Below are 25,598 nucleotides of genomic sequence, written 5' to 3' on the forward strand. Positions count from 1 at the left end.
CAGATCAGTTCTGGTTGAGAGGTCTCTGGGTCAGACAGGTATAACTGATTTGGTAATGGGTGCATTCCAGAGAGCATGTTTAGTAAAAGCTCAGACATTAGGTAACTCCAGCTTATCTTTTCCAGAATGAGGGGTAACTTCCACTCTGCTAGAATGATGATCTAACCTGCCGACATGCTACATGAAAGCACAGTGCCCACATACAACTCTGGTTTGACACTGTACAGTCAGTGGCAGAGCAGCAAGCATCTGCACCCTTCATATGAAGTGTGTTTTTGTGGGCTTACCCCCAGACAGAGAAAATGTAAGTACTGTCGATGTCTTCTTAGTCAAAACACAAAAAGTATATGCTCTTTCAATGACAGTTTTATGTATTAGAACATAAAACAATATTATGGTTCCTTCTAGGTTGTAAAGTTAGGTAAATACAACACTACACGTGTCATTGTTTATTTGACTATAAGCCAAAGTGCAGGAACTGTGATTGAAAGTACACCCCATATATCAATAAACTATAGAACCAGCTTTTACAGCAATACGTTTCTGTATGATGATATCAATCTCTCACATTTTTATAGATGAATTTCTGTTCACTGTTCTTTAGAGCATAGCTTCAGTTCTTTGAGTTTTGTGAGAATTTGCTCTCTTTTAGGTCCCACGACAGCACTACAATCAGGTTGATGTCTGGACTTTGACTGGAACACAGCAACACCTTGATTCCTTTCTTTTTTAGCTATTATGTTGTATATTTGCTGCTGTGCTTGGGATATTGTCCTGCTTTATGACCCAAATTCAACTTAGCTTTAGCTGTCAAAAAGATGACCTCGTATTCGACTCTAGTATAATTTTGTATTCCGAGGACAACATGGCTGACTCAATGACTGCAGCGTGCCCAGGTCCTGTAGCTACAAAACAAACCCATATGGTAATCAACTCTCCACCATAGTGCTTAACAGTTGACACAAGGTGTCTTAGGTTTTCTTCAAATGTGGTGCTGTGCATTATGGCCAAGCATCTCTTTGAAGACTTTAGTCTTCCTGAAGTCTTGTATTAGGTCTGCTGCCAGATTCTTTTTGGAGAGAAGATGCTTTCTCCCGACGATCCCTTCCGACAAGCCGTTCTTATTCAGTCTTTTTCTAAGTGTATTGTCACAAACTTCAACATATAATATGCTTAAAGGCCTGCAGACTTGTATATATAGCTCTTAGCTCTTTATCAATTTCTCTGACCATTGTTCTCTGACAGTCTGACCTTTGGATAAACTTATTGGGACGTTCACTCCTGTTAAGATCGGCGACTGTCTTGAATGTTTTTCCTTTCTCAATGTGGAATGATGGACTCCAAATTGTTTGTAAATTGTTGTATAACAGTTTGTTCTCTATGTTCATTGCTGATTTCTTTCCTCCTTAGTATTGTGCTATGACACACCTGAATGTTTCAGACCAGCAAAGTGCCAAAACTTAATAGAGATGCTCATACTTCTTGAAAATCAGTTAATCAATGCATTTAATTAGCAAAACTTTGCTGCTACTTACGCTTTTAATTTCTGTGGAAGCATTAGGGCTGTACTTAGTTTTTCACACACTCCTGCAGTATTATCATTATTCATTCATTTTCTATACCCACTTAATCCAATTCAGGGTTGTGGGGGACTGGAGCCTATCCCAGCTGTCATTGGGCAGGGTGTACCCTGGACAGGTCGCCAGTCCATCACAGGACCACACAGAGACAACGAGACAAAACCATGCATGCTTAAACTCACTCCTAGGGTCAATTTAGAGACACCAGTTACCTACCATGCATGTTTTTGCGTGGTGGGAGGAAGCTGGAGAGAACCTACCAGAGAGAACACACACATACATGGGAAAAACTTGGAAACTCCAGAAAAGCCCCTATCGAGCCCGGAAGCCCTGTTGCTGTGAAGCAACGGTGCTAACCACCACACCACCATGAAGCGCCATTATCGTAGTATTGTTATTACTGTGTCCACTACCCATGCAACTTAACTTTAACTGAACCTACTCTCATCAGCTTTTCTGGTTCAGGAAACTCTTGAGTTTCTCATCTCAGGCTTCATCAGTTCAGTCTGACTCAGTTTGTCAAACATGGATTTGTTCTACAGAGCAGAATTAGTGGCTAAGCGAGGTAAGTTCAGGTTCAGTTCTGTATTTTCATCATCCTGAAACTGGTTCGCTTCATTCCACAGTCTATCACCATGGCGTTGTATGCCCGAAACCAAACATATTCCAGAAATGGTCAGATTTCAAGATAAGAGATCAACACATAAATTACCACCCCTGGCCAATCTATTCTCTCAGAAAATGAAAAAAATAATAATGAAGACTTCAGTCTGTGGGCACTGAAAGTCTCTGTCAGACTTTCTTAAAGTCAGAGACAGACTCCACTGTTTGACTTTTGCTTGGTAGATTTTTAATGCAGACGGAAGGGAATGCTTAGCCTAAAACATTTGAACTTGTTCCTGTTGAATTAAGGATTTTTTTCATTAAGTAAGTCAGCAGCATATCAAACTTGCTTAATTGCATCAAAAGATGTCTGTATTATTTATCCCAGTCTGTGCTGAATTAAAAGAAATGGACTAACTTTTCTACAGTGATCCTACTGACTGCTTTTAATTGGTTTTGTCCTTCTTCCTTTTTTTTCTTTGGTAGAGAGAGCGGCTTTAACAGCCAGCGTTGCATCTGACAGGATCAGACTTGAAATTTGATGCATGCTTTCAGAATACATCTGTAGCACGTTCATCTTTATGAGAATGGTAAATCATCAGATTTAGGTCATTGTGCTTTAATGATAAAGAAGGGAAGTGATATTGATCAGATTCATTTGCACATTCACAATGTTGGCATTCTTTTTCTTTTTGTTGCAACCTGCTAGACATGAACAATTGACTGGTCAACTGATGCCAACGCCTGTTTTGCATGAACTCACACTATGCAGAGTCTGAAAATCTTTGTTAACTTAACAAGTTTCCAACCAGCGTTGTAGTACCGCTTAGCGAAATCACTGTTGTTAGAGTTTTTTAAGCCAGAACCAATAAAAGGGGACAATTTATAGGGTGCTGATTTGATGATTAAGTTGTTCAGACTCTAGAGAACAAGGAAAGCTTTCATTAAATCAATTTTTTCTCAGGTGTTTCCCTCTCTGTCTGTAACCACTGTGGTCTTGAAGTAAACCCTTGGCTCTTTTAATGTTGTGCTCATCCTTCTTCTTGTCTTTTTAGATTCTATTGACTAAGGTCAGTGTGAAATGTGTGTTGATTTATTTTTTTAAAGAAAAAGGAAAGTTAAAAAAAAACAACATTAAATGTGAAACTCTGTTGCATCTAGGGATTACAATGAACACGTCATGGATTAGATGAGATTTTTTTTTCTTTTTCCCTCTCATCTTTATAACATTAACCTCTTCCATGACCTTCCTAAAGATGAGTGAAATATCTATCACTCAGGGGGGAAAAAAGCCTCTTTCGGGCATTCGGTTATGATTATACAATCTATGTAACCCCTTCAAGAAACTGATTATTATCTTTAGTTTTAGCAGCAATGCATGGCTTCTGCATATATTAGCACCCAAATTTAAAAGAATGAATTCCTAGTTTTTGAACTTGTAAAAGTGAATGAGCCCTCCCTGTAATATCCTAAAATATTCTCCAACCCACCACCCAGCATCCCTCTCTAAAACTGCATCAAACTCCAGAGGAGTCCTGCCAGGGGGCATCCTGTCACCACAGACCTCCCATTAACAAGCTTGAGGCTGAATGGACTACCACTGACATGATGAATCAGTTATATGGGCACCCCTTTAATTACCCGGATAAATAATAGATTAACTTATAAAACAGACCCACAAGGCCTTATTGAGCTGGCCTGACAAACTAAATTTTAGAAAGAAGAATGCTCACAAACACTTAAGTGGACAAATTGAAAGAGGATCCAGTGTTCTGTGTGGTAAAGTGACTGAAATGTTGAACCTGAAAACAGGATAGCAAGACAGAAGACAGAGACCTAGATATCCAGATGTGTTAAACTGTTCAGTGTGATGTTCCATATTACTCCAACTGAGACCATATTCTGAATCAGACACTGCCACATAAATAGCATTGTCTGATTGCCTTAACCTGAATGAGGACATATTTGAAGCAAGCTAAATTAACATACATGCTTTTCCACTTTTAGTTGCATTGCGTTAACCTGACTCACGTCATCTGGCTGCGTTCACCAACTACACGCGGGGGCGTTCCCTTTCCTCACACAACCATCTGAGGAGCCTGGGAGTCATATGTGTTTCGTCCGATTAGAAAATAATCAGAGCCAATCATTAATCGCTGGGTGGGACTTTGGATGAATGGGCGGCGTTATGGCCGCCCATTCATGCTCCAGAGGGCGGGAGTCAGGTAAGCTCTGAGCTACGTCACGGGTTGAGTCATTGGGAGTGGCTGAAGTGGCGTGTCAGTCAAGATGACGGACAGATTCTTCATCCAATCACATGCATGAGTTTTAGAAAAAATAGCCCCATTTGAAATCATGTCGGTTGTGGGCTCGTCCCAGATGGTATGCGAATACCAGAGGGCGGGTGTCAGGTAAGCATTGTGTGTGTCGTGCATGAATTAGTTCAAATGGGCGTGTAACATGTAAACTGAATGGAATAATCTGTATAGAACTGATGTCAGCATCATATTCAGAATATTATTAGGGATAAGTTGTCACTCTGCTGAAAAACTGCTTTAACTGTAAAAGGTTTGTTTAAACCTGAATCTCAATGGATTAAATACTGCATCTCAACTGATGTTTGTAATAGTTTGCCAATTTTCAAATATGTTCAGTAATGTTGCTCCCCAGATCACATGAAACATAGTCAACAGGTTTTTCTTTGTTTTTGTTTTTTTTTTATTTTGTTTTGCAGCATTTCAAAAAGTAGTTAGATTTTTGAAAAGCAGATGTGAATGTGGAAGCGTAAAGGTACGTTGGTACGAATCTCTGCATGTGTTTAAATGTCTGTCACGTAGACGATTCATCCAAAACATCTTATTTTGCGCTTGGTCTGTTCTCACATTGGCACAGGACTCTAGATCTGTTGACAAAAATTGTTTTGTGATCGTTCTAAGACATGAAAAATGAATCCGGACCAAAATATTTAGATTAACAGCTCAAGCAAAGCACTGGTGGGCCCTGGGTGGGTGGTAATTGGAGGGTGGTCAGGAAAGGCAGGGGAAGATTGAAATGAATTGAAATAAGCCACATTGAAAGAGTTTGAATGAGCAACACGAGCTAAATTATTTTTTTTAAACTTGAGATGGGGTGTGGGGAAAGAAGTAAATATTATAACCACAGACATTTTATTATTACAGACATTTATCACACATAAATATTTCTCCAAAAATATTTTTGTGAATCTTAATTTTGCGAATAAAAACAGCTGAAAGGAAACAAAATATATATTAAAAAACTTGAAATATTGCCAAACATTTAACTTGGGAAAGATGAAAAACTTAACCTAATGATTGATTTTAAAAAAGTGCAGTGGAAACAAGTTCAGCATATAAAAATTAGTCACCCACAGATGCACACAGAACTCTTCAAAGAGCAGAGTTGTGATATCAGTTGTTTAAACGTCTCCTTTGTCCGCTGTGCTCTTCCTCACCAGGCTGCCTGTAATGATTTCCTTTTTTCTGAGGTTTAAATTGCATTCTTTTTAATACACTATCTCATCATAACAGCTGTTCTGTTATGTCTGGAGATATGGTGCCGCCTCAACTCAGTGATCTAATGCTAAACATAACTTACTGGTAGAGAATGGAAATGCACATGCATTCCCATTTCATTACATGGAAACGCAAATAGACACCTGGCTATACATACATATATATATATAGATATATACATATATCTATATATATATGAGGGAGGCAACCTTTTTTTTTTCCCAATTCCCTTATTTGAAAAACAAGTATTTTTTTAAAACCAAAATTACGGATTAGCCTGGACAATTCATGAAAAAATAAATTAGCTTTTGACAATTTTTCTGTTGTGCAAATCTGTACTGCCTTACTTGAAATAAAATGCGTTCCAGCATGGAATCTCACCAAGGTTTTATTAAATCTCTTTCCGAAGTTGGGTTTTTTTTCTGTAAAAAAATATGATGACACCTTCTTTCATACCTTTTTTTTATTGAACAAATCTCACATTTAGAAGCTTTGGCGCTTTGTCAAAAAAAAGTTAAATTGTCATTTTAAGTTCCACTGCCATAGTGTGTGAACTTTAAATTAAATGGGTTCCCACCCGGAGGTCTAGATAATTTTTATTCTGCCATATTTTATGCCATAGGACTGGAAGCCCCAAGCTCAAAGGTGCATAATGAGACTTCATATCGAATTTATGGCCATACAAGATGTGTAATGCGCAGTAAGATACTGAATGGATGATCATAAAACATTGATACAGGTGAATGTGAATTTCTGAATGAATATATATTTTATGGCAGAATTATTTGTTGTTCATTCTGGTGAGTAAAAGGAGCTCTGGTGAGGCACAACATAGTCGCTCCTCACTTCCAAATAATCTAGCAGTAACTATAAACGTTACCTTCTTTTTTTTTCTTAATCTTTTTCAGCTGATATGACTACAAAGAATAAATTAAATATTAAAGGATAAGACCGGTTTTTTGACATTGGGCCCTTGATTTCACATTATAGCATGATGTTCTACTCACCCCTGCTTGTTGTTGGTCATTTGGAGCTGTTCCGAAGATATTCGCGAGGCGTCTGGCTGCTCTCTTGAGATATTCGGCCATGAAACGGTTTCCTATGGGCAAGCTTATACAGGCACAAACTATGCTGTTTATAATTTATTAATTACTCTACACTAGTACTGATAACGTGGAGGTGCGTCGCTTACTTAAAAAAAATCCGGGTTACTAATTTTGAATTTTAGCCGAATGAATAAATAGGCAGCAGGTCTGTGGGCTGTCTGTGGCAGTAGCACCACGAGGACGTCAGTAACACCCACTTTACGACAAAAATTCAAAATTACAGAAACCCGGATTTTTTTAAGTAAGCGACGCACCTCCACGTTATCAGTGCTAATGTACAGTAATTAATAAATTATAAACAGCATAGTTTGTGCCTGTATAAGCTTGCCCATAGGAAACCGTTTCATGGCCGAATATCTCAAGAGAGCAGCCAGACGCCTCGCGAATATCTTCGGAACAGCTCCAAATGACCAACAACAAGCAGGGGTGAGTAGAACATCATGTTATAATGTGAAATCAAGGGCCCAATGTCAAAAAAACGGTCTTATCCTTTAAGTCAGTCATGTCCTGCATTTTTCCTGTGATTTTGAAAAGTAAGCTTGAGGCAGGTTTGTCAGGATTTTTTTTTTTTTACCTTCTTGTTTTTATAGTATTCAAAGTCACCATCTGATGAAAAGAATTAAGTGCTTTCACTCACTGTTTGGAAGCTAATATTGAAACCAAAGCTGGGGGCATTAACTTTAATGTTAACTTCTAGTGAGGTGTTTATTCATAATCTTTTGTTCTCTCAAAGCTAATGAATTGGCTCACTGAAGTGTAATACTCACACTCCTCACATACTGTATTTACATTGGTGTAGATTTTGAAGTATTCTTTTTCTAAGATGCATCATGAAAGTGATGACAGTGAGCATATTGCTGCCATCGAATCGAGATCAGCTCATACTGTATTTTTCATGCTCTGTAACATCTGTTCATTTAGGTTCTATACCTCCTTGTGAAGCCCACTTGAGAGCTGCTGTCAGGCAAATCCAGATGTTCACACAACATATGTTGTTTATGTTGTTGTTCATGCATTTGGCAAACATTTTTATCCAAAGTGATTTAGACTCATATCCCAGGTAGGCAGGTAGCTTTAGGGGATCTTGCCTAAGGACCCATACTGGAAGTAGTACCTTTCATGAGGTTGGGTCAGGATTTTGAACCCCAGTCACCCACTTGAAAGGCGGCATTAAAAGACAGGAATGAGCAGATAGTTCATGTGTGCTTTCTGAATATAACAGATGGAACTTCTGATGCAAACCAGAGAAAAACTATTTCCTATTTCCTTTTTCCAGTTAACCAGCTAAGAAAATGTTGATAGTTGAACATTCTTTTTTTGTATAATTTGAAAAAAAATACAAACAATTGTAAACTTTTCAGACTTTGAAATGGAAACATGCATCGTACATTTTTTTCTGTCAAAAAATGGCACGCACCCTTTCTTTGTCCATCAAGTCGGTACATCCCATAGATTAATATCAGGGACACTCCAGATGTCTCACATATCTGTCTTGGCAAACCGGAGGTACCTTATCCACATGGGCTGTCAACACTGACAACATGCTGAACTTTCTGCAGCTGAATCAGCTACAGTAACCTCCTGCAGTACCTGCAGTACATATCCTTGCAGAATAAAACCTCTCCAAGATCGATGGAGATCATCATACTTGCCGACTTTATAAATTTCAAATAAAAAAAATTGATTGCTTTTGGAGACTTGTGCAGTGAGACAACACATTCAGTGTATTGAGACCACCTCTCAGTTTGCTCCATTGGCGTTATAATAAAATTTGAATTTGAGCAAAAAACTGAAAACAGAAACCTGAGGTCGATGTTGCCCCCCGGCACACCGAAGACCGAAGGCATACACAGAAGAAGACACACTCATTCCCATTTTGAGAGTCAGACTACATCTTTATGCAGCTGTGGGCACTTTGACAGCATCCACTGTATTCATGACATTATCTACTGGGTTGACCATCTCCGGTGTTAAGTCATGTTGAGAGGGCAGATTTGACAGCACCATACCAAAACTACACACACGATCATCTCGATTATTAAAAAAAAAGAGTTTTCTGTTGTGCTTTTAGCAGCGTTTTCAGCAGTCTGGTAGCAACTGTTCTTCAGATTGACACACTGTTGACACTTTTATTTTTAAAACCTTTTTCCTTATCTGTTCATTTTTGAAAATATGCATTTTGTTTGACTTGTGTGTTCTATGTTTTCTGTCTGTTTCTGTCAAGAATATTTCCAGAGCTGACCAATGTGGCAGGTACAAAACTTCTTAAAGCAGTCCAAGCATGACAGTGTTTCATGTCACTTTGCCACATTTTGGCTTCCAACAGTTGGTGTTACAGCTGCAACCTGTGATATATGCAAACTAAGCTTTGGGATGTTGTGAATTTTACCCGGATGTAATAAGTGCTATTTGTATCCAACTTTCAAATGCGTCAGTAATGTAAAGACCTTTTAAAAAGCTGGTCAAACATCCGTCCATGAATCTGATCCTAACCTGGTGCAGCCGGCTGACATATCTCCTGTTGGTTTATTTTTCCACTTCCTATTTACCTAGCTGTACCTTCAAATGTCACCGAGACAGCTTGGTCATCAGCCATTTTCCTTTCCTCTCGTCCTCTGTCATTATTTGACTTTTTTTCCATGTTATCTATTTCTCTTCTGTCTACTCTTTCTTCTTTTTTAATCAGATATCTCTTTTCCTCACTCCCTCACTGCCCCTGTCTGTTTCATCTTAAATATTATTCTATCATGCGTAAAACTATCTCTCAATCACCAGAGAATAGGCTGACATTTGCAGCTGGATATTGTAGTCATTTGCTTGCCCTAAAGTACCTGCACATACAAAACTCTACTTTGCACTTGAGACAGTCAAATATCAATGGCTGTGATCTCTCACTTGAGCCCTAAGCATAAGACCATGTGGACTATATTCATGAATATTCTGCCCATGTGCTTGTCATACATAGAGCAAGCAAGTGTATCACATGTATCTGAATCTTTTGCAATCTTTTGGTGTGCTGAAAATCAACCATTTTGGATTTATTGATATGGTTTGCAAACCATGGTCTTTTATTTTTGCTCCAATTCTTAAAACAGCAATGACTTTGCAGCATATAAGTGGAGAACTGTTTTAACTGTATATGTCTGATTTCAAGGTAACAACCTACAATGCAAATTAACTACCCAATTAGTTTCCTGACGGTCCATTTATGGGATATCAGGTTATCCAAAAAGGTTTACCATTGTGATTTCCAATTTCTACAGGTTTACATTTATCTGATTTGATATATAATTATCAAATCAGACATATGAAGTTGATAGTTCATTTTTTTTTAACTACACTCCTACTCTAGGATTTAGAGCAGAAACACTGCTAACACAGACAAGGCAAAAGTAGTGTTACTGCAGTCACAGTGTCCTTGAGCAAGAAACTGAACCTCGACATTTGCTCCCAATATACTTGTTGGTGTATGATTGTAGAAAAATAACTGTTGTGTATATAAATTGAAAGCGTATAATGAAACATACTGAATGAGATTGTGTACATGTGTGAATGATAAAACACATTGTAAAGCGCCTTATAAAACCCACGGTATGCTATTGTGTGTACTCTAAGTATAGACCAATCCTCTTATTCATGATCAAATCACCTTGCTTTACAAAAAACAGCGTTGACCGTGTGCGGGCAACAGTAAATTATATACTTCAGTTCGGTTTGACAAAGGAACTTGAACACTGTTTGAACAACTACTGTGATTAACTCTCCCATAGTGCAACATAAGCCTCTTTCACACTGCCGAATAACCCGCATTTAATCCGCGAATTTAGCGTGTCCGCTGTTGCGTTCACACTGCCGACCCGGGCTGCCGCGTCAACTCGACTCGCCTTTCGACCCACGTCGGACCCTAGTCTTTTTGCCGAGCCGAGTTTGGTGTGAACGCAGTCGACGCGGGCCGGACGTGGGCGTGGCGTGACATGAGGAGTTTAAAAGACAGAATGGACAGCTGATTCAGAACAACAGCGACAGGTGAGGACAAGTTTTACTCTGTTTTAGCCTACATCAAGTTCGAGACATTTTTGAAGATGGCCAACTGGGGAGATAAGGAGGTCCGCGAGCTCCTCAGCCTCCGAGCAGAGGACGTTATTTACCGCCACATGTTGGGGACGGTGAAAGATGGACCTCTGCTGGAAGGGCTGGCGAGAAAGATGGGAGAGCGCGGTTCCCCACGCAGCAAGACGCAGGTGACCAACAAATTAAAGGCCATGAGGAAAAAGTTCCATGCGGTTAATGACCACAACGGCAGGAGTGGCAGAAGGCGATTGGACTGGCCATATTTTGACATGTGCCACGCCGTGGGGAGGAAGCCACTCTGTATTTAACCCTACCTCCGACGCATGGCTTGTGCCTACGTTATTGTACACGCCCAGCATTTTATGTGTTTCGTGTGACGCTCTGCCACTAGGCAACGCCCCCTGAACTCGGCTTCAGGCGACACGGGTCACCTAAAGGCTCTAGCATGGTTGCCGCGTCTGTAAGCGCGAGCGGTGTTGATGACGTCATGATTTCGTGCCCGCAATATATAGTGGCGCAAATCAATGCGCCAGTCGTTGCAATTTTCTCCGTCACAGAGGTGGCGCTGCTACGTTAAGGTTACAGCTAACTACTCTACAACGAAGAAAGTCGAGAAGAAAACAATGCCACTGTCAAGAGCAGGAATAATGTCATTAATGATACTGCTGCAGTATTCGGATCATTTTAATTTTTTAATTCAGTTAAAAGAGGTGAAGGTTTGAAGCCCCTGGCATCACCACTTGGAGTCTCTGCCCTCTTCTTTGCCTTCACGTATCTGTCCCGTAGCTTCTTCCACACATTCTTACAGAACTCTCCCTCTTTCCCCAAAGTTCTGCCAATCTCTGTCCACCAGTTTTGGGAGTTTACATGCTCCCTGTGCTGTTTCACTGCAGTTTCGTACAGCTGCCTGTACAAACGCACCTCCTCACTGATCCTGGTCTCACAACGGTCCATCCAGTTTTTCGTTGGTGGCGCCGCCAAGTTACAAAAATCGACTGGTGCACGACACCGCGCTGTGCCGTCTTTTCAAGGGAAGCGTCATACATCATTTTGACGTCACGGTCCGCCACCGCCGTGACAGACGCGTCAACAATGCTAGAGCCTTAACACGCCAAGCGTTCACATTGCTCGATGCGGGTCGAAGGTGCAATTTGGACCCGCTAAGGTAGCGGGTCTCAGTGTGAAAGGGGCTATAGACTTTGGTACTCACTCTTAGCACAGGCATAAATGCTGGGGACATTGCTTGAAACAGCCAGTTTTATGAAGAAGTCTCAAAGTCTGTTGATGTTTGTTGACCTGAAGGCACTTCTTTCTCATCATTTTAAGATGATAATATTTTTTCTTGTTCTTTTCATCTGTTACTATGGACATAAGGAAGTAGGTCATTGTTCTTTGTGTGTTTATCCATGTAGTCCCTGTTTTGCTATACATTCTGGTACTAAACCAGAAAATGACCTGAAAACTTTGAGTTGAGTGGGAAAACGACTGTCATTCTTTCGGAGCAATTTTCAAAATCTGAGTAATAATTTGCTAACATTTATCTTGTGACATGGCAATGAAACATTTTGTTATCAAATTGAATAAAACTAAAACTGTTAGTATTTTAGTCTAATTAACCATGCATTCTCCTCATCAAGCCAAGCAGCAAGCTAAAGATTCATCAGGGTGGAAATCATGTGAAAGATGGTCATGCAATACACACAGCTGTTAATGACAGAACATAACAGAAAAAAAGCTACACATGCAGAAATGCAAAGAAGATAAGAAGTTGGTAGCTTCACTGACAACCTGATTAAAGAGCTGCAGATATTTCAGATCAACTGATGTCAACTGATGTGGCGCAGTGTATATAATGCCCATGATCTGCAATAGTGAGATCACTGCCAGCTGAATCAGAGCTAAATATATTCAAATGTAATGAATCACCTTTAAAACATTACCAATGATATTTCAATACTGCCTCAGAGGTGATTTCCAGAAACTATTAAACCATCATTTCAAGAGGCCTGTGTGATAAATTTGTTGTATTTTCAGCTTTCTTTTTCACAGGCAAATAACATTTTACCCGAGTACGGTTTCACACACTATCCATTAAAAGATGTTCTGCATAACACACAGGGGTCATTGTGTTTTATATTTGGATTACTAAACTCCTTTTACAGTGGTCCTCCCATTATCACAGACACATCCATCCTTGCACTCACAAAGAGACATTTGAGGACCTTGAGGAAATATCTGTCCCTGCAAGATATTTTTCTTTATACCTCCATTCTTATAAAATCCAGTCTCTCTTTCATCCCATGAATACCTCCTCCTACCACCATCTATGTATGTGTGGCCTACATCCATGTTAATGTGGAGTGTACAGAAATCATGGCTGGGAACCCAAGAATTATCTTTGAAATCAGAACAGCAGTTGACTTTAAGTGGATCAGGGCAGCGTGGTAAATATAAAGATGCACGTGTGAATCAGTTTTGTTCGGGGCACGGAGTAACTTGTTTTAATTAATCGTGGAGCAAGAATAATTTGTCAGATACTTGAGCATGATGCAAAAATTTCTTGTAATTTCATTAATTAATGCTGTTGCATGAGAAGTGTACATGTGGCATGGCTGCTAAAAGAGATAAGTAGGAGCAAATTAGGTGCGCTGGCATGAGATGCAACCAGTGACATCAGCTTACTTTAGTCGTTTTAAAATAATTATATTGTCTTGAATACCATCTATTTTATAATAGGGAAGAGAGAGACAGATGCAATCAAGCTGCCTGAAACCATCTCTTTGGACACCAGCCTCTGGTGCATACCACTGCTCATTTATGTGGTGGTGAGTCAGCTACCAAATAGTTGCTACTGGATCTTACTACTATTCCAAAGAGAGATGAATGGGCTAGAGATCTCATTACTTTTAAAGGAGAATCTTGGTGTCTTTGTGCATATGCTCTTGATAACATGCAATGAAGGAAAATGTGATGGAGGCTGCAGAGCATTTCCCCTTCCAGACAGAGTTACAAACACACTAACACACTTACATTTCTGGGCTTTGATGACGTTTCTCTCTCCGTTTCTTTTTCTTCTCCATGGGTCCACCTATCAGTCAAAGTAATATGTCAAACGAGTCAGCAGTCTAAGGTGGTGGTTTTGACTTTCATCCAGTGTACTATACACACACATTTACACAGTGAGACATGACAGAGAGCTATAGACTGCATCTACAAGGCCTGACAGACCATTCACAATTTCTCTCTGCATGAAACCTAATGTACTGGAAGAAGTGAGTGTGTTTATGTCTAAGAGAGAGTGAAAGGAAAGGATTGAAAATGAAAAGGGTCAACACAAACGGGTTAGGGTTAGGGGAAATACAAACGTTTTTTCACATGTTTTGCTGTGTTTGTAATTCTCAAACAAATGCCATCAAAGTCACTTTCTTTATGCTGAGTACTGGTCTTTCCCATTATATTTCTCATGGTTACTTGCTCCACTGGTCATACAGCAATAAGGTTGGAAATGTGTATCTACACTCTGCACAATTGCATTGAGACTTGTATGTTTTAAGAACCATCAGATCTGTTGTTTTTTACAGTTTTGTCTGTTTGCTAAAGTCTACTTAAAAATACCAGTGAGATCAATGTTTTGGATGCCCTTTCAGTGACTTCAGTGTAATTGATCTATCATTTACATTACGTATCATTTACGTTTGCATTAAGTCATTACGCTGATGCAACTTACAAGTAAGGAAATTACATTCAAACTCTAGTGCAGTAAGAAACCTCACCTTTATTTCTCTTCATTTTGAGTGCTTAGCTAGTGTAAATATGGCCACATAACAGAATATAAGTAGAATAAATATAGATGAGCAAGTGCAAGTTAGGTGTGTTATGATGTGAGCGGTGTTTATCGGAGGAGGTTTCCTCTGAAGAGATGAGTCTTCAAGTGGTTCTTAAAGTTAGAAAAGGGATGCCCTTGCTCTGATAGGACTTGGCAACTCCTTCCATTATCCTGGAACCACAAATGAAAACAGTCTGGACTGAGACTGCCCTGAGCTTAGGCATGGCAGTACTGCACAACATTCCTGGAAGAAACTGAGTCGTAGAGTAAGAGCATAAATCCGACAGAGTTTAGTAAGTCACTCTGTAGGCAAGCATTAGTGACTTGAATTTGATCCGGGCAGCCATGCCTTGAGTAGCCAGTGGAGTACAATGAGTAATGGAGTGGCATGTCCCATTTGGTTGATGAAACACAGACACACCGCTGTGTTCTAAACCATTTATGTGGTTTTTTAACTGTTTAGGCAAGGAGACCTGCTCAAAGAGCATTACAGTAGTCAGGGCAACAGATGAGCACTACTTGTACCAAGAGTTGAGTGGTATATTGAGTCAGATAGGGCCTCGTTTTTCTTATGTTGTAAAGTGCAAAGTGACATGACCAGGCAGGGACAGATGCGACATGATCTGAGAACAGCTGTTCCTCAATTACAAAACCCAGGTTACTTTCAGCCTCTGTTGGAGAGATAGTAGAGATAGAGGTCATTTTTATGTTAGAAGGATTTATTTCCCGGGACCCCAAAGCTGACCGGTCCAAAGAGATGATATACATTTCACAGAGAAGGGGTCTCAGCCACATTCCCTGGGCTGCTGAGAAGTCAAGCAACATGAGAACCAAGAACTGTTTTGCAGGTCTAGCTGCCTGTAGGGCTCGTCACAAACAGTAGAGCTGTTTCAGCAGACTGCCCACTTTCAAATCCAGACTGAAGTACTTTTGATTCATAAAAAAGTTTAGCTTATTTTAAACCTTAAGCAATGCTCATATTTCTACACTTTGTTTTCGGCAATGAAAAAAGTGTCTGCAAACACTGCATAAACACATATTGTCAAATTGTTTAATAATATGTATTGTCTTTTCTCTTTTCTTTTCTTACCTCCCCTCCATTCTTTCTTCTAATTGTCTTCTTACCCTTCCTTTCTTGTTCTGTCTCGTATCCATCTCTTCCTCTGTACCTGTCTTCAAATTCATTCGCTCCCCACAGAGAAGTGTGATGAGACTCTTGCCTTTCCTCTGCCTCACACGGCCTTCACCAGCTCTTCTATCTTCTCCAATGGATATTCACCTGGATATGCCAAGCTCAACAGGAGAGGAGGTAGACACACGTACACCCTCACACTTTCTTTATTTCACACAAACACAAAACCCTAGACATGATACTGTACTCACACTTGAATGAAGGGATCTGTTTACAGTCTTTTTGTAGATATAGATAAGAGCAAAAGGCTAATTTAGCTGCATGTACATACATCCACATGAACGATTTTATAGATGACACACTGTGAGATAAATGTCCAAGCTTTCATTGAGTGACACAGTTCACAGTGCTTCACAGCTGCTCCCAGCCTCTTTTACCTCTTTTCTCTCTCTTCATTTTCTTCCTACTTCTTTATATTTTTTCCTCCATTATTCTCTCCCTCTCATAGCTTTTGTCATTATCTCCGTTGCTCAGGGAGAAGCTCATTTACACATCAATCCACAGATAAGAGAGATATGGACAGAAAATTACACCCTTCTATGTTTGTATAATTAATAATTCATACTTTCTCATCTAATACAGCCACTCTACAGCTGAGGTACCTGAGTACTGAGCTGGAAATAAAAGCAAGCTAATCTGATGTGTTTTTACATACAGTCAAATTATTTGTATGATAGGATAGGACTGGTCCTTTTTGGATAATTACTCCTACTAACAAGAGAGAAGATTTCACATTCTTTTCATGACAGCCTATCTTTAATGAATAGATTTAAGGAGAAATTGTGTACTTATTCCTCTGGTTATTAATAATACATTAGTAAATACATGTCTACATAGTCTGAAAAAATATTTGAAAATAGACCTACAACACAGAGTCTTTTGTGGCAAATGTACATGTTCCTCCGCACACAACATAATGTGTACATGTGGGCACAATGGAAAGGTGGACAATTTTGGACCTCCTTGTTAATCCAATACAGAATCCCCACAGTTTAAAGAGGCTCTGTTGAAATTTTCAACTTGACATTTAGCAGAGTAGTTGGAAATTTTATCAGCTGCCTTTGATTGATGTTTTAACACATTATTGCCAAAATGTGCCGTCTTTTATTTTCTGGGTCAGCTTCACAAACATCAGATGTACACTACTCCCAAAGATTAATCCCAAAACACAGATATATGTGATGTGACTTGAATGTGTAGAAAATGTTTGAAGATGAGAGAAATGCTGATTTGCTCAGATACTTACCGGCAATTAAAGTCTTGAAGTTTAAAACTGAAAATGAATAGACTATACTCAGTGGGAGTACAGTAGGTTCCTCATTTGACATTTAATGGTTATTTGCCTAAATAAATCCCACAAAAAAAAGACAGAAAGACTAAATTGTCTCTGTGTGTGTGTTGAAAAAGCAAATCAACAGGACAAAAACCTATTGAAAAGCTGCATACAATGCCTGAATGTAACTCCATGATACTTTATTATGTATTGGATTGTCACCTGTTGCCTGAGTTTTATAACTGATGCTAAAAAGGCACTAATAGTTGCCTTAAATTCACCATAATACAGTCAATAAAATGCATAATGTTGAAAATTACATGGGAAATGACCCACAGACACCCAGCTTAATGCACTACTTTTAAAATCTAACCTGTTCTGATGCTTTCTTTTATCTAATCCGTCCAACGATAGAGGTCTTTTGTGAACATGTAATCGTTTAGCCAGTTCCCTGTTCTTTTTCAGCAAAGTCGTATGTGTAAATATGTAAATGAAAATAGTTTCATTTAGAGACCTTGTGAAACACACTTACAGTGCACAGTGAAAATGAGTACACCCCTGTTGAAAAGTAACATTTTGAACAATATTTTAATACACACACAAGTTATTCCCAAAACGTGCATAGAGTAAGTTTAATACAACATCTGTTCAGCTTACAACAGAAAAGAAAGGTCAATAATATAACTTAAATGACATATTTGTCCATTTTTGTGAAATTATGCTGGTGCAAAAGTGAGTACACCCCTATGTTAGCTGTTGGCCCGAAATGTCATGAAATGAAAAGGCATTAAAAGGGAGGTCATCGTTGTGCGTTTCATCCTTGCCTTACATTGAAATTTTACATTTTGAGTCTGCACCAGGCTAAAAGAGACGTGTGTGAGATTTGACTGAAATCCTATGGAGAGTATCATGATCTGCTTCAGTAGTCACAGTACATGTTGACAAGCATGTTTCTTTTGGTGAAATTCAGCTTCCTACTGTTGATGGCATCCATACAGCCCCAAACCATGTCACTCCCACTACTATGCTTGACTTTTAGCATGGGGCACTTTTCTTTGTACAAATCACTTTTTACCACCACACATGCTTGACACCATCGAAAGCAAATTTGTTCATCTTGGTGTCATCAGATCACAGGACATGGTTCCAGCAATCCATATCCTTAGTTTGTTTGTCTCTGATGAGACAATGATAAACAAATTTGCTTTAGATGGTGTCAAGCATGTGTGGTGGTAAAAAGTGATTTGTACAAAGAAAAGTGCCCCATGCTAAAAGTCAAGCATAGTAGTGGGAGTGACATGGTTTGGGGCTGTATGGATGCCATCAACAGTAGGAAGCTGAATTTCACCAAAAGAAACATGCTTGTCAACATGTACTGTGACTACTGAAGCAGATCATGATACTCTCCATTGGATTTCAGTCAAATCTCACACACGTCTCTTTTAGCCTGGTACAGACTCAAAATGTAAAATTTCAATGTAAGGCAAGGATGAAACGCACAACGATGACCTCCCTTTTAATGCCTTTTCATTTCATGACATTTCGGGCCAACACGGCCCATTCTCAGGGAGTTTAACATAGGGGTGTACTCACTTTTGCACCAGCATAATTTCACAAAAATGGACAAATATGTCATTTAAGTTATATTATTGACCTTTCTTTTCTGTTGTAAGCTGAACAGATGTTGTATTAAACTTACTCTATGCACGTTTTGGGAATAACTTGTGTGTGTATTAAAATATTGTTCAAAATGTTACTTTTCAACAGGGGTGTACTCATTTTCACTGTGCACTGTACTTGAGCTCTGTACAATATAGCCGTCTTCATTTGCTTATTTCCAAGTACAAAGTGCTTCTGAATGAGGTCTATTTACCCACTGATATGTTTATTGAGGCCAACGATTTAGCAAGCACCCAAGATCTAAAGATTTTACAGATACATCTTGTTACTGTGATGTTTTCATATTCATTGTGCTGCTTCTGTGTTTTTGCAATGAATTATCTCAGTGACCCTCCCACCACTCTGTCCTTTTCACTTGCCATCTATGCAGTCTGTGGCATGAGCATGTTCTGATAAGTCATTCTACACTACTGTCTCAGTACTGTGAAACAGGGGAGGCACAAAATCAATGACATGCAATTAGCAGCCCAACATGCTTTAGTGAAACCTATTATTCTTTCCCTTTTTTGTGATCCAGACCTAGACTGCATGGCAGTGAGAGCAACCACTGTGTTCAACAGCAAACAGAATAAATCACATGCTGACTTAGTTTTAAATGTGCCAAAGCTGATACTTGCAGATTGTGTACAGATTGTGCCAAAAATGGGTTTATTCAGTACATGTTAGAGGTGCAGTGACCAGCATACAGCATTTGAAAGGGACAGACAAGGATGAGGATGAGGAAAAAAACACTAAAAAAGTTCTGACCTCAAGATTGATAAAGTTATTTCTGATGGAAGAAGTTCCTCCAGCCTGGAAAGTTTGAACCAATCTGTTTGAAAAACGTTTGTATACTCAATGTTGCATACAAATGTCCACATTCATGCCAGCAGGCATGACATATATTTCAGCATTACAGCAACAGCGTGAAACGTTTTCAGACACAAAAGAAATCATGCAACCATTCACTGAAAGACACTGAGACATAAACACAAGTCCAAACATAAAAAGTATGCTTTCACAGGAAAACAAGGATTTGCACTGTGATAAACTGGAAGGGACCAGATATTAACATGGAGTACAAAGGAGGGTCAATTTATATTTGGAAGCCAGATGTACCCTAATTTGTAAAGTATGTCTTTATTAGACAAATCTCCCAGTTTTTAATGCTGATAACTGATTTAGATTATATATGTGTATGTCAGGGTTTTTGGATCTGCAGATGTTATGCACATAACGTCATCAGACATGTGACTGTATTCAGTTACTCCTGGTTGTGTCCCACCGAGTGACTAAATGACAGCCCTCTCGATGACTGTTAAAGAGACCTGAAAACACTGAAAAATACATCTAAAAGGGGGAACCCTGTTGTGAAATTGATTGTACCAACAGATTTAAAAAGAGGTCTGAGTTTTCTTATTAAAAACTAACAAAAATAAAGAGCAGAGAGCCAAATGGATTGCTGTAATTCGCTGAGACGAATGAAATCCAAGCTTGCAAACATGGATTTATGGTGAACATTTTGGGTCCACTATGTTAGATTTGTAAGTCAAAGTAATTATTGTTGTCTTCAATATATTGACAAACCTTAATAGGGTATTTTTCATCGTCATTTATAATCTGTGTAATTGCAGTGGTTTTTGCATTTGATGGAAAACGCGTGTATAGAAACACTGTTTTTGGGATATCCGGTTGACACAACAACTTTACAGTAACATCAGTGGGTGCATTCTGAAAATGAAATTTGCACAGAAGGTGACTCAATATTAAATGTTTGCTCCAGGGTACGATTGATAACCATACGACTGATAGATACATATTTCACTTTTAGGTCCTACTCGTCACATTGATATACTACCCATAAACCTGACACTATATTGCATGCCTACTAAATTCTCACATGTCTTAACACCAAAAGCACACAGTTAAAAACATTTGAAAGTGTTTCCTAAGTGACTAACCCCCTATAATCAATGCATGTGTAGTTATTAGGTAGCTACATTGTGTGAAATGGGACAATAAAACAACCACTGTTAAATCCCTTCCTGTTTGATGCAACAAATAGCTGAAGCACGACCATCAAACAATCAAAAGTTTTGTTTCTAATAAATAGTTATGCTGTTTATGATGCATGGAGGGATAAAGGCTCCTGTTAACTGCACAAAACTTTAGGAATCCATTATCCTCAACTGTTACCAGGTTTCAGGACTCCAACCAACCACTGCTATCGTAAAGTAAGAGTTCATTCGACCTACTAGTTAACTGAAAAAAATACATAGAATATTTTTTGGGATATAGACAAGAAACATGTTTCTGTGGGCTTGTTGTGATTGGAAAGATTACACTAACACTTAAGTAATCACCTAATATCCTTCAGGAATACCAAAACAGACTAAATTAGAAACAAGGGAAAGTTTTTATAGAACCATATCAGGTAATTAAAAGTTGTCGTGCAAGATATGTCATCAAAACACTCATCAGCATTAGAATATCACCAACATCCTAACATATCAGCATATCTAAGAGAAGGTTGTAAAAGTACTTTGGGAAGCTCAGTCCCCTAAAACAACACAACACATACCTGTGTTACCTACTCATTCTAATGGCATTTGGATTGAATACCTGCTCCATATCCCTTTGATCTATTATTTTGATATTTTTTCTTTATTAGATAGATACACATACATGTGGGAAACATACATCCTTTTCAAGTTTTCATTGTTAACGCTTCTGTTTAATGTTTTTCTTCTACAAGGCATTGCTTGTCAGACTCCTTATGACAGTAGAGTCGTTGGAGTTCGAGCCATACTTGTTCTGCCGCACTGCAAATTAGGAAAATGCCTCTTTAGAAAGGTCTTTTCCACAGTGCTCATTATGGTCAGAATTTTACAATAACTTGTTTTGTCATTTATTTTTTACAAAGTTGTTTGTTTTATTCATAAAGCTAAGTGATTTCCAAATTATTCTTTAATCAGGCCAGCAATGAATATCACATTAATTTCCTTTCTATGCACTTTCAATATTTCCCTGTTCTCTCTCTCACGCGCGCACACACACACACACACATAAACACACACTCTTAAAATAGTTTATCTTGACACACACAGTCACACTTTATTGATATAGTTTATATTTTCTGTTGTCTGTTTTCTGTTGTCTTCAGTCGGTGGTTCCCTCAGACTTGATTTATCACAATGCTTTCTTAATAAAATTCTACCTTGAAATTTAATCAGTTGATAAAAATTATGGATTTATCAGCTTTTCACTTACCTTAACTGTGAGTAACATTTGAGCAGCTGTGGCTGTAGTTTGTAAAAGTTGACAGTTAATAATTATCTACACCGTTGTGGAGCTGGTTGTAAAGAGTACCAGTCCTCATGTTCACATGACATCCATGTTCTTGGATCATAGCAATGTGTGCACTTAAAATAGGGCCATGTGTCAGAAAAGGTGAAAAAAAACTCCCTCCTACCTTTCAGAAAGAGAAGGAAAAGTATTATGTGTTTTTCATAGGTTTCCAAGAGTCACATAGCAACCACATGAGCTGTGATCAGTGGTCCCAGCTAAAGACAAATGCCCTGTGGGTACAGTTTGAAATAGAAGAGGCAGGGGTGAGGCAGAAAAAGAGACGTGGGAGAGAGGAGATAAGGGATGAATGGGAGATAAGTATAGAGAGACTGACAGTAGGGCTCTTGAAGGAGTGTGATATGGAAAAAAGAAACAGCGGCTTGAGGATTGAAGGGTGTTAAGCCCTGGATGGTTGATAATTTGGTCAAAGCTGTCAAAATGCTGACATTTGGCTAATTTTCTATCATTGTTATCCCAGAGAAGTATCAGATTACATGTATGTGCCTTCTCATATTTTGTTTATTTAGAAAAGATTGATTTATGAGAGAAAAAAGTCAAAAAGAGATTGGGGCTTTGGACAGAATGAAACTCATTGCACATTTGATACTTTTTTCTTTGAAGAAAGTGAGATAGGAATGGATATAATGTATGTGAGCATGTGTGTGCACCCGCATTGCTTCACACTGCCTAAGTGACCAAGCATGAGATTGGTCTGATAATCACAAACACGCCAATGATTCTTGTATTCCATTTATTTCATCCCAAGGTCTCTTTTTTTTTTTCCCCTTCGTCTTTATTCTCCTCTCTTCTCCTGTCTTATCTCTCCCTGCCCTCCATCTTATCCTTTCATTCCCTTTTGCCACTCCATCTCATTTCCCCTTCATACATTCTCTTTTTTCTACACTAATGTTTTGAGTCCAATACTTCATTTTCTCAGACTGTTCTTTCTTTTTCTTAAACTTCATTATCCATTCTTTCTTCTCTTACATTCTACCCCTGACACATTTTTCAAGTTTTTCCAAATCTTTGGAAAAGTTCACCTTTTTCCCTCCATAATTCAACAAGGGACTATAATACTGCAGTAAAATTGTGCTCTGAGTTGCTGCACAAAGGACCAGATTCTTGCCTCCTTTTCATGCACTGCTTTTCACTCTCAGTCATCTTGCAAATTTGTTTGATGTCCATAGCCATTGCAGTCATCCATCGATAATGGCGGTAGTCTCATAATTAAATTACTCTCTCTCCATCCGCTCCCTTTGCTTCATGACAGAAAGATGAAGTACTAGCAGAGGGCCAACCAGCTGTTTTCTCCCTGTTCCCTTTTTCCAGCAGCCTACCTTGATTAATATGTTATATTTTCTGTTGATTTGGTTTTAGTTATTAAAATTGGTAACAAATATATGTATATATATATATATATATAGAGAGAGAGAGAGAGAGAGAGAGATATAGAGAGAGAGATACAATCAAGTTTTGGGCAGAGTTCAACATAAAGGACAGCTAAAGGTATAAAAGTATTCAAACAATACGTCTGAGAAAGTCTGGCATGTGTAATCACCAGGGATGTGCACAACTAATCGATAGTCGAAAAGGCACATATAGTCGACTACTTTTTTTTTAAGAATTGACAATTTTTCCTTAGGGCAGGAGGAGACTTATGTTTCACTAGACATGAAACAAATGTCCACGGCACTGTTTCTGCTCTAGTTTGCGCCTATAGCAACAAAACGAAGCATGGCAGTATTTCACTCACCTGGACTACAAAGTCGAATGCACATGATGCGGGATGAAGCTAGCTTACTGCGGTTCTAGCAGCGCGATGAGGACTCATTTTACTAAACCGTCACAAAAAATGCTGCGCTTCAAGAGCAGAAAGACCAGATGGAAAGACAGGCTTTTTGTTGTTGTTGTTGTTGTTGCTAAACGCTCGACTGATGGAGAAGGACTGGAACAAATAACTGCTTTGGTGGTTAATGTTAGTTTAACGATGATGTCGCAATGACGTCGCGACTAATCAACTTTAACTGGCTTTATTAGTCGACCTCAAAAATCCCTTAAAATGCCCATCCATACACTCCAACACCAACTGTTTAACAGAAGGGTGATGCTTTTTCATATGATCCTCTTCCCTCTGACAGTCATGTTTGTTGCAATGTCCTATCTATCACTGGCTGCTCCAACTTAATTTGTAGTCATACTCTGTCACTATATTTCAATGTTAGAACTCTAGAGCCACATTTATTTAAATGTCCCTCGATGTATATATGAGCCTTGTCTAAAATTTTCCCCACAGTGTGCTAACTGTCAATCCGTTAAAGGTGCTATGCAGGAAAAATCCTTGAGGTAGAACTTTTTAAGAATCCCATTTCTAACTTACACACTTATGACATATGAATGTCGAATAAATATGTATTGACAGTACCTGCCTCGTGATTTTCTCTTATAATGTATAATGCCAGCAGAAATAGATTACAGTCAGGAATAGCCATGGGCCAAAAGAGAGAAGAAAACCCTTTGGAAGATCATTTTCACTAACATAAGCCAATTTGTCAGCAAGTTGGGATGCGGTGGAAAGTGTTGATAAAAACAAAATGCAATGATCTGTAAATTAATCAAACCCTATGTTTAATTGACAATTTGAATCTTTATTTGATACGCTTTTCAAAAATAGTAAGTTCACCACTCACCGTTAAAGCACTCTGAATTGCCTTGTGTACAAATTGTGCTCTACAAATAAGCTTGCCTTGCCTTGCCTAAAGTGTAAAGTATTCACATTATTTCTTATCTCTTGATATAGAATTTCAGCTTCTCAACAGTTTGGGGTATCCTTTGTCATCATGTTTTCAGTGGGCGATGCTACTGAGCTATGCTTATCCTGTTGGTATAAGCAAGGTGTCGTCAGAGAAAGAGAAAACCAGCAAAAGTTTCTCCAAAATTTGTTTCAATTATGCAGCCTTGACAATACCATCACGTGTGGACGTTATTCATGCTCTGTACACTTAAGCTGCTTGAGTGTGGATTGTGTGCTAACAAGCTGGATTGTCCTGCCCCTCTTTAGACCCAAAGATACAATATCTGTGATTTTCAAAAGAATTCAACAGTTTTCCAGAATGCAACAGTTTCCACTTCCACTCAGTCTTACAACCCAAATTCTAAGTTATGATGCTGTGTAAAATGTTAGTAAAAACAGAATTTTGCAAATCTCACGAGCCAATCTTTTATTCACAAAAGAATATGGAAAACGTCAAATGTTGAGGGTGATATATTTCACATTTGAGTGAAAAATAATAGCTCATCTTTAATTTATTGGCAGCAGCAACACATTTAAGAAGAAGTTGGAATGGGGCAGAAAGTAACCAACAGTACTAAAACAGATACAGGTGAGGAACATGTCGCAAGTAATTAGG

General features: G+C 38.7%; 1 protein-coding gene across 3 annotated transcripts in view; it reads left to right on the forward strand.

The window, feature by feature from the left end:
- cntnap2a (contactin associated protein 2a) overlaps positions 1–25,598 on the forward strand; it is a 350,220-nt gene that overhangs the window by 113,973 nt on the left and 210,649 nt on the right. For all 3 annotated transcript variants that reach the window (XM_075452129.1, XM_075452131.1, XM_075452130.1), the window contains exon 2: positions 15,918–16,028. In XM_075452129.1, coding sequence (XP_075308244.1) covers positions 15,918–16,028 — 111 coding nt within the window. The remainder of the gene's footprint in view (positions 1–15,917; positions 16,029–25,598) is intronic.

Source organism: Odontesthes bonariensis, chromosome 20 (genome assembly GCF_027942865.1).
Source record: "Odontesthes bonariensis isolate fOdoBon6 chromosome 20, fOdoBon6.hap1, whole genome shotgun sequence".
In the NCBI taxonomy this organism is placed as follows: Eukaryota; Metazoa; Chordata; class Actinopteri; order Atheriniformes; family Atherinopsidae; genus Odontesthes; species Odontesthes bonariensis.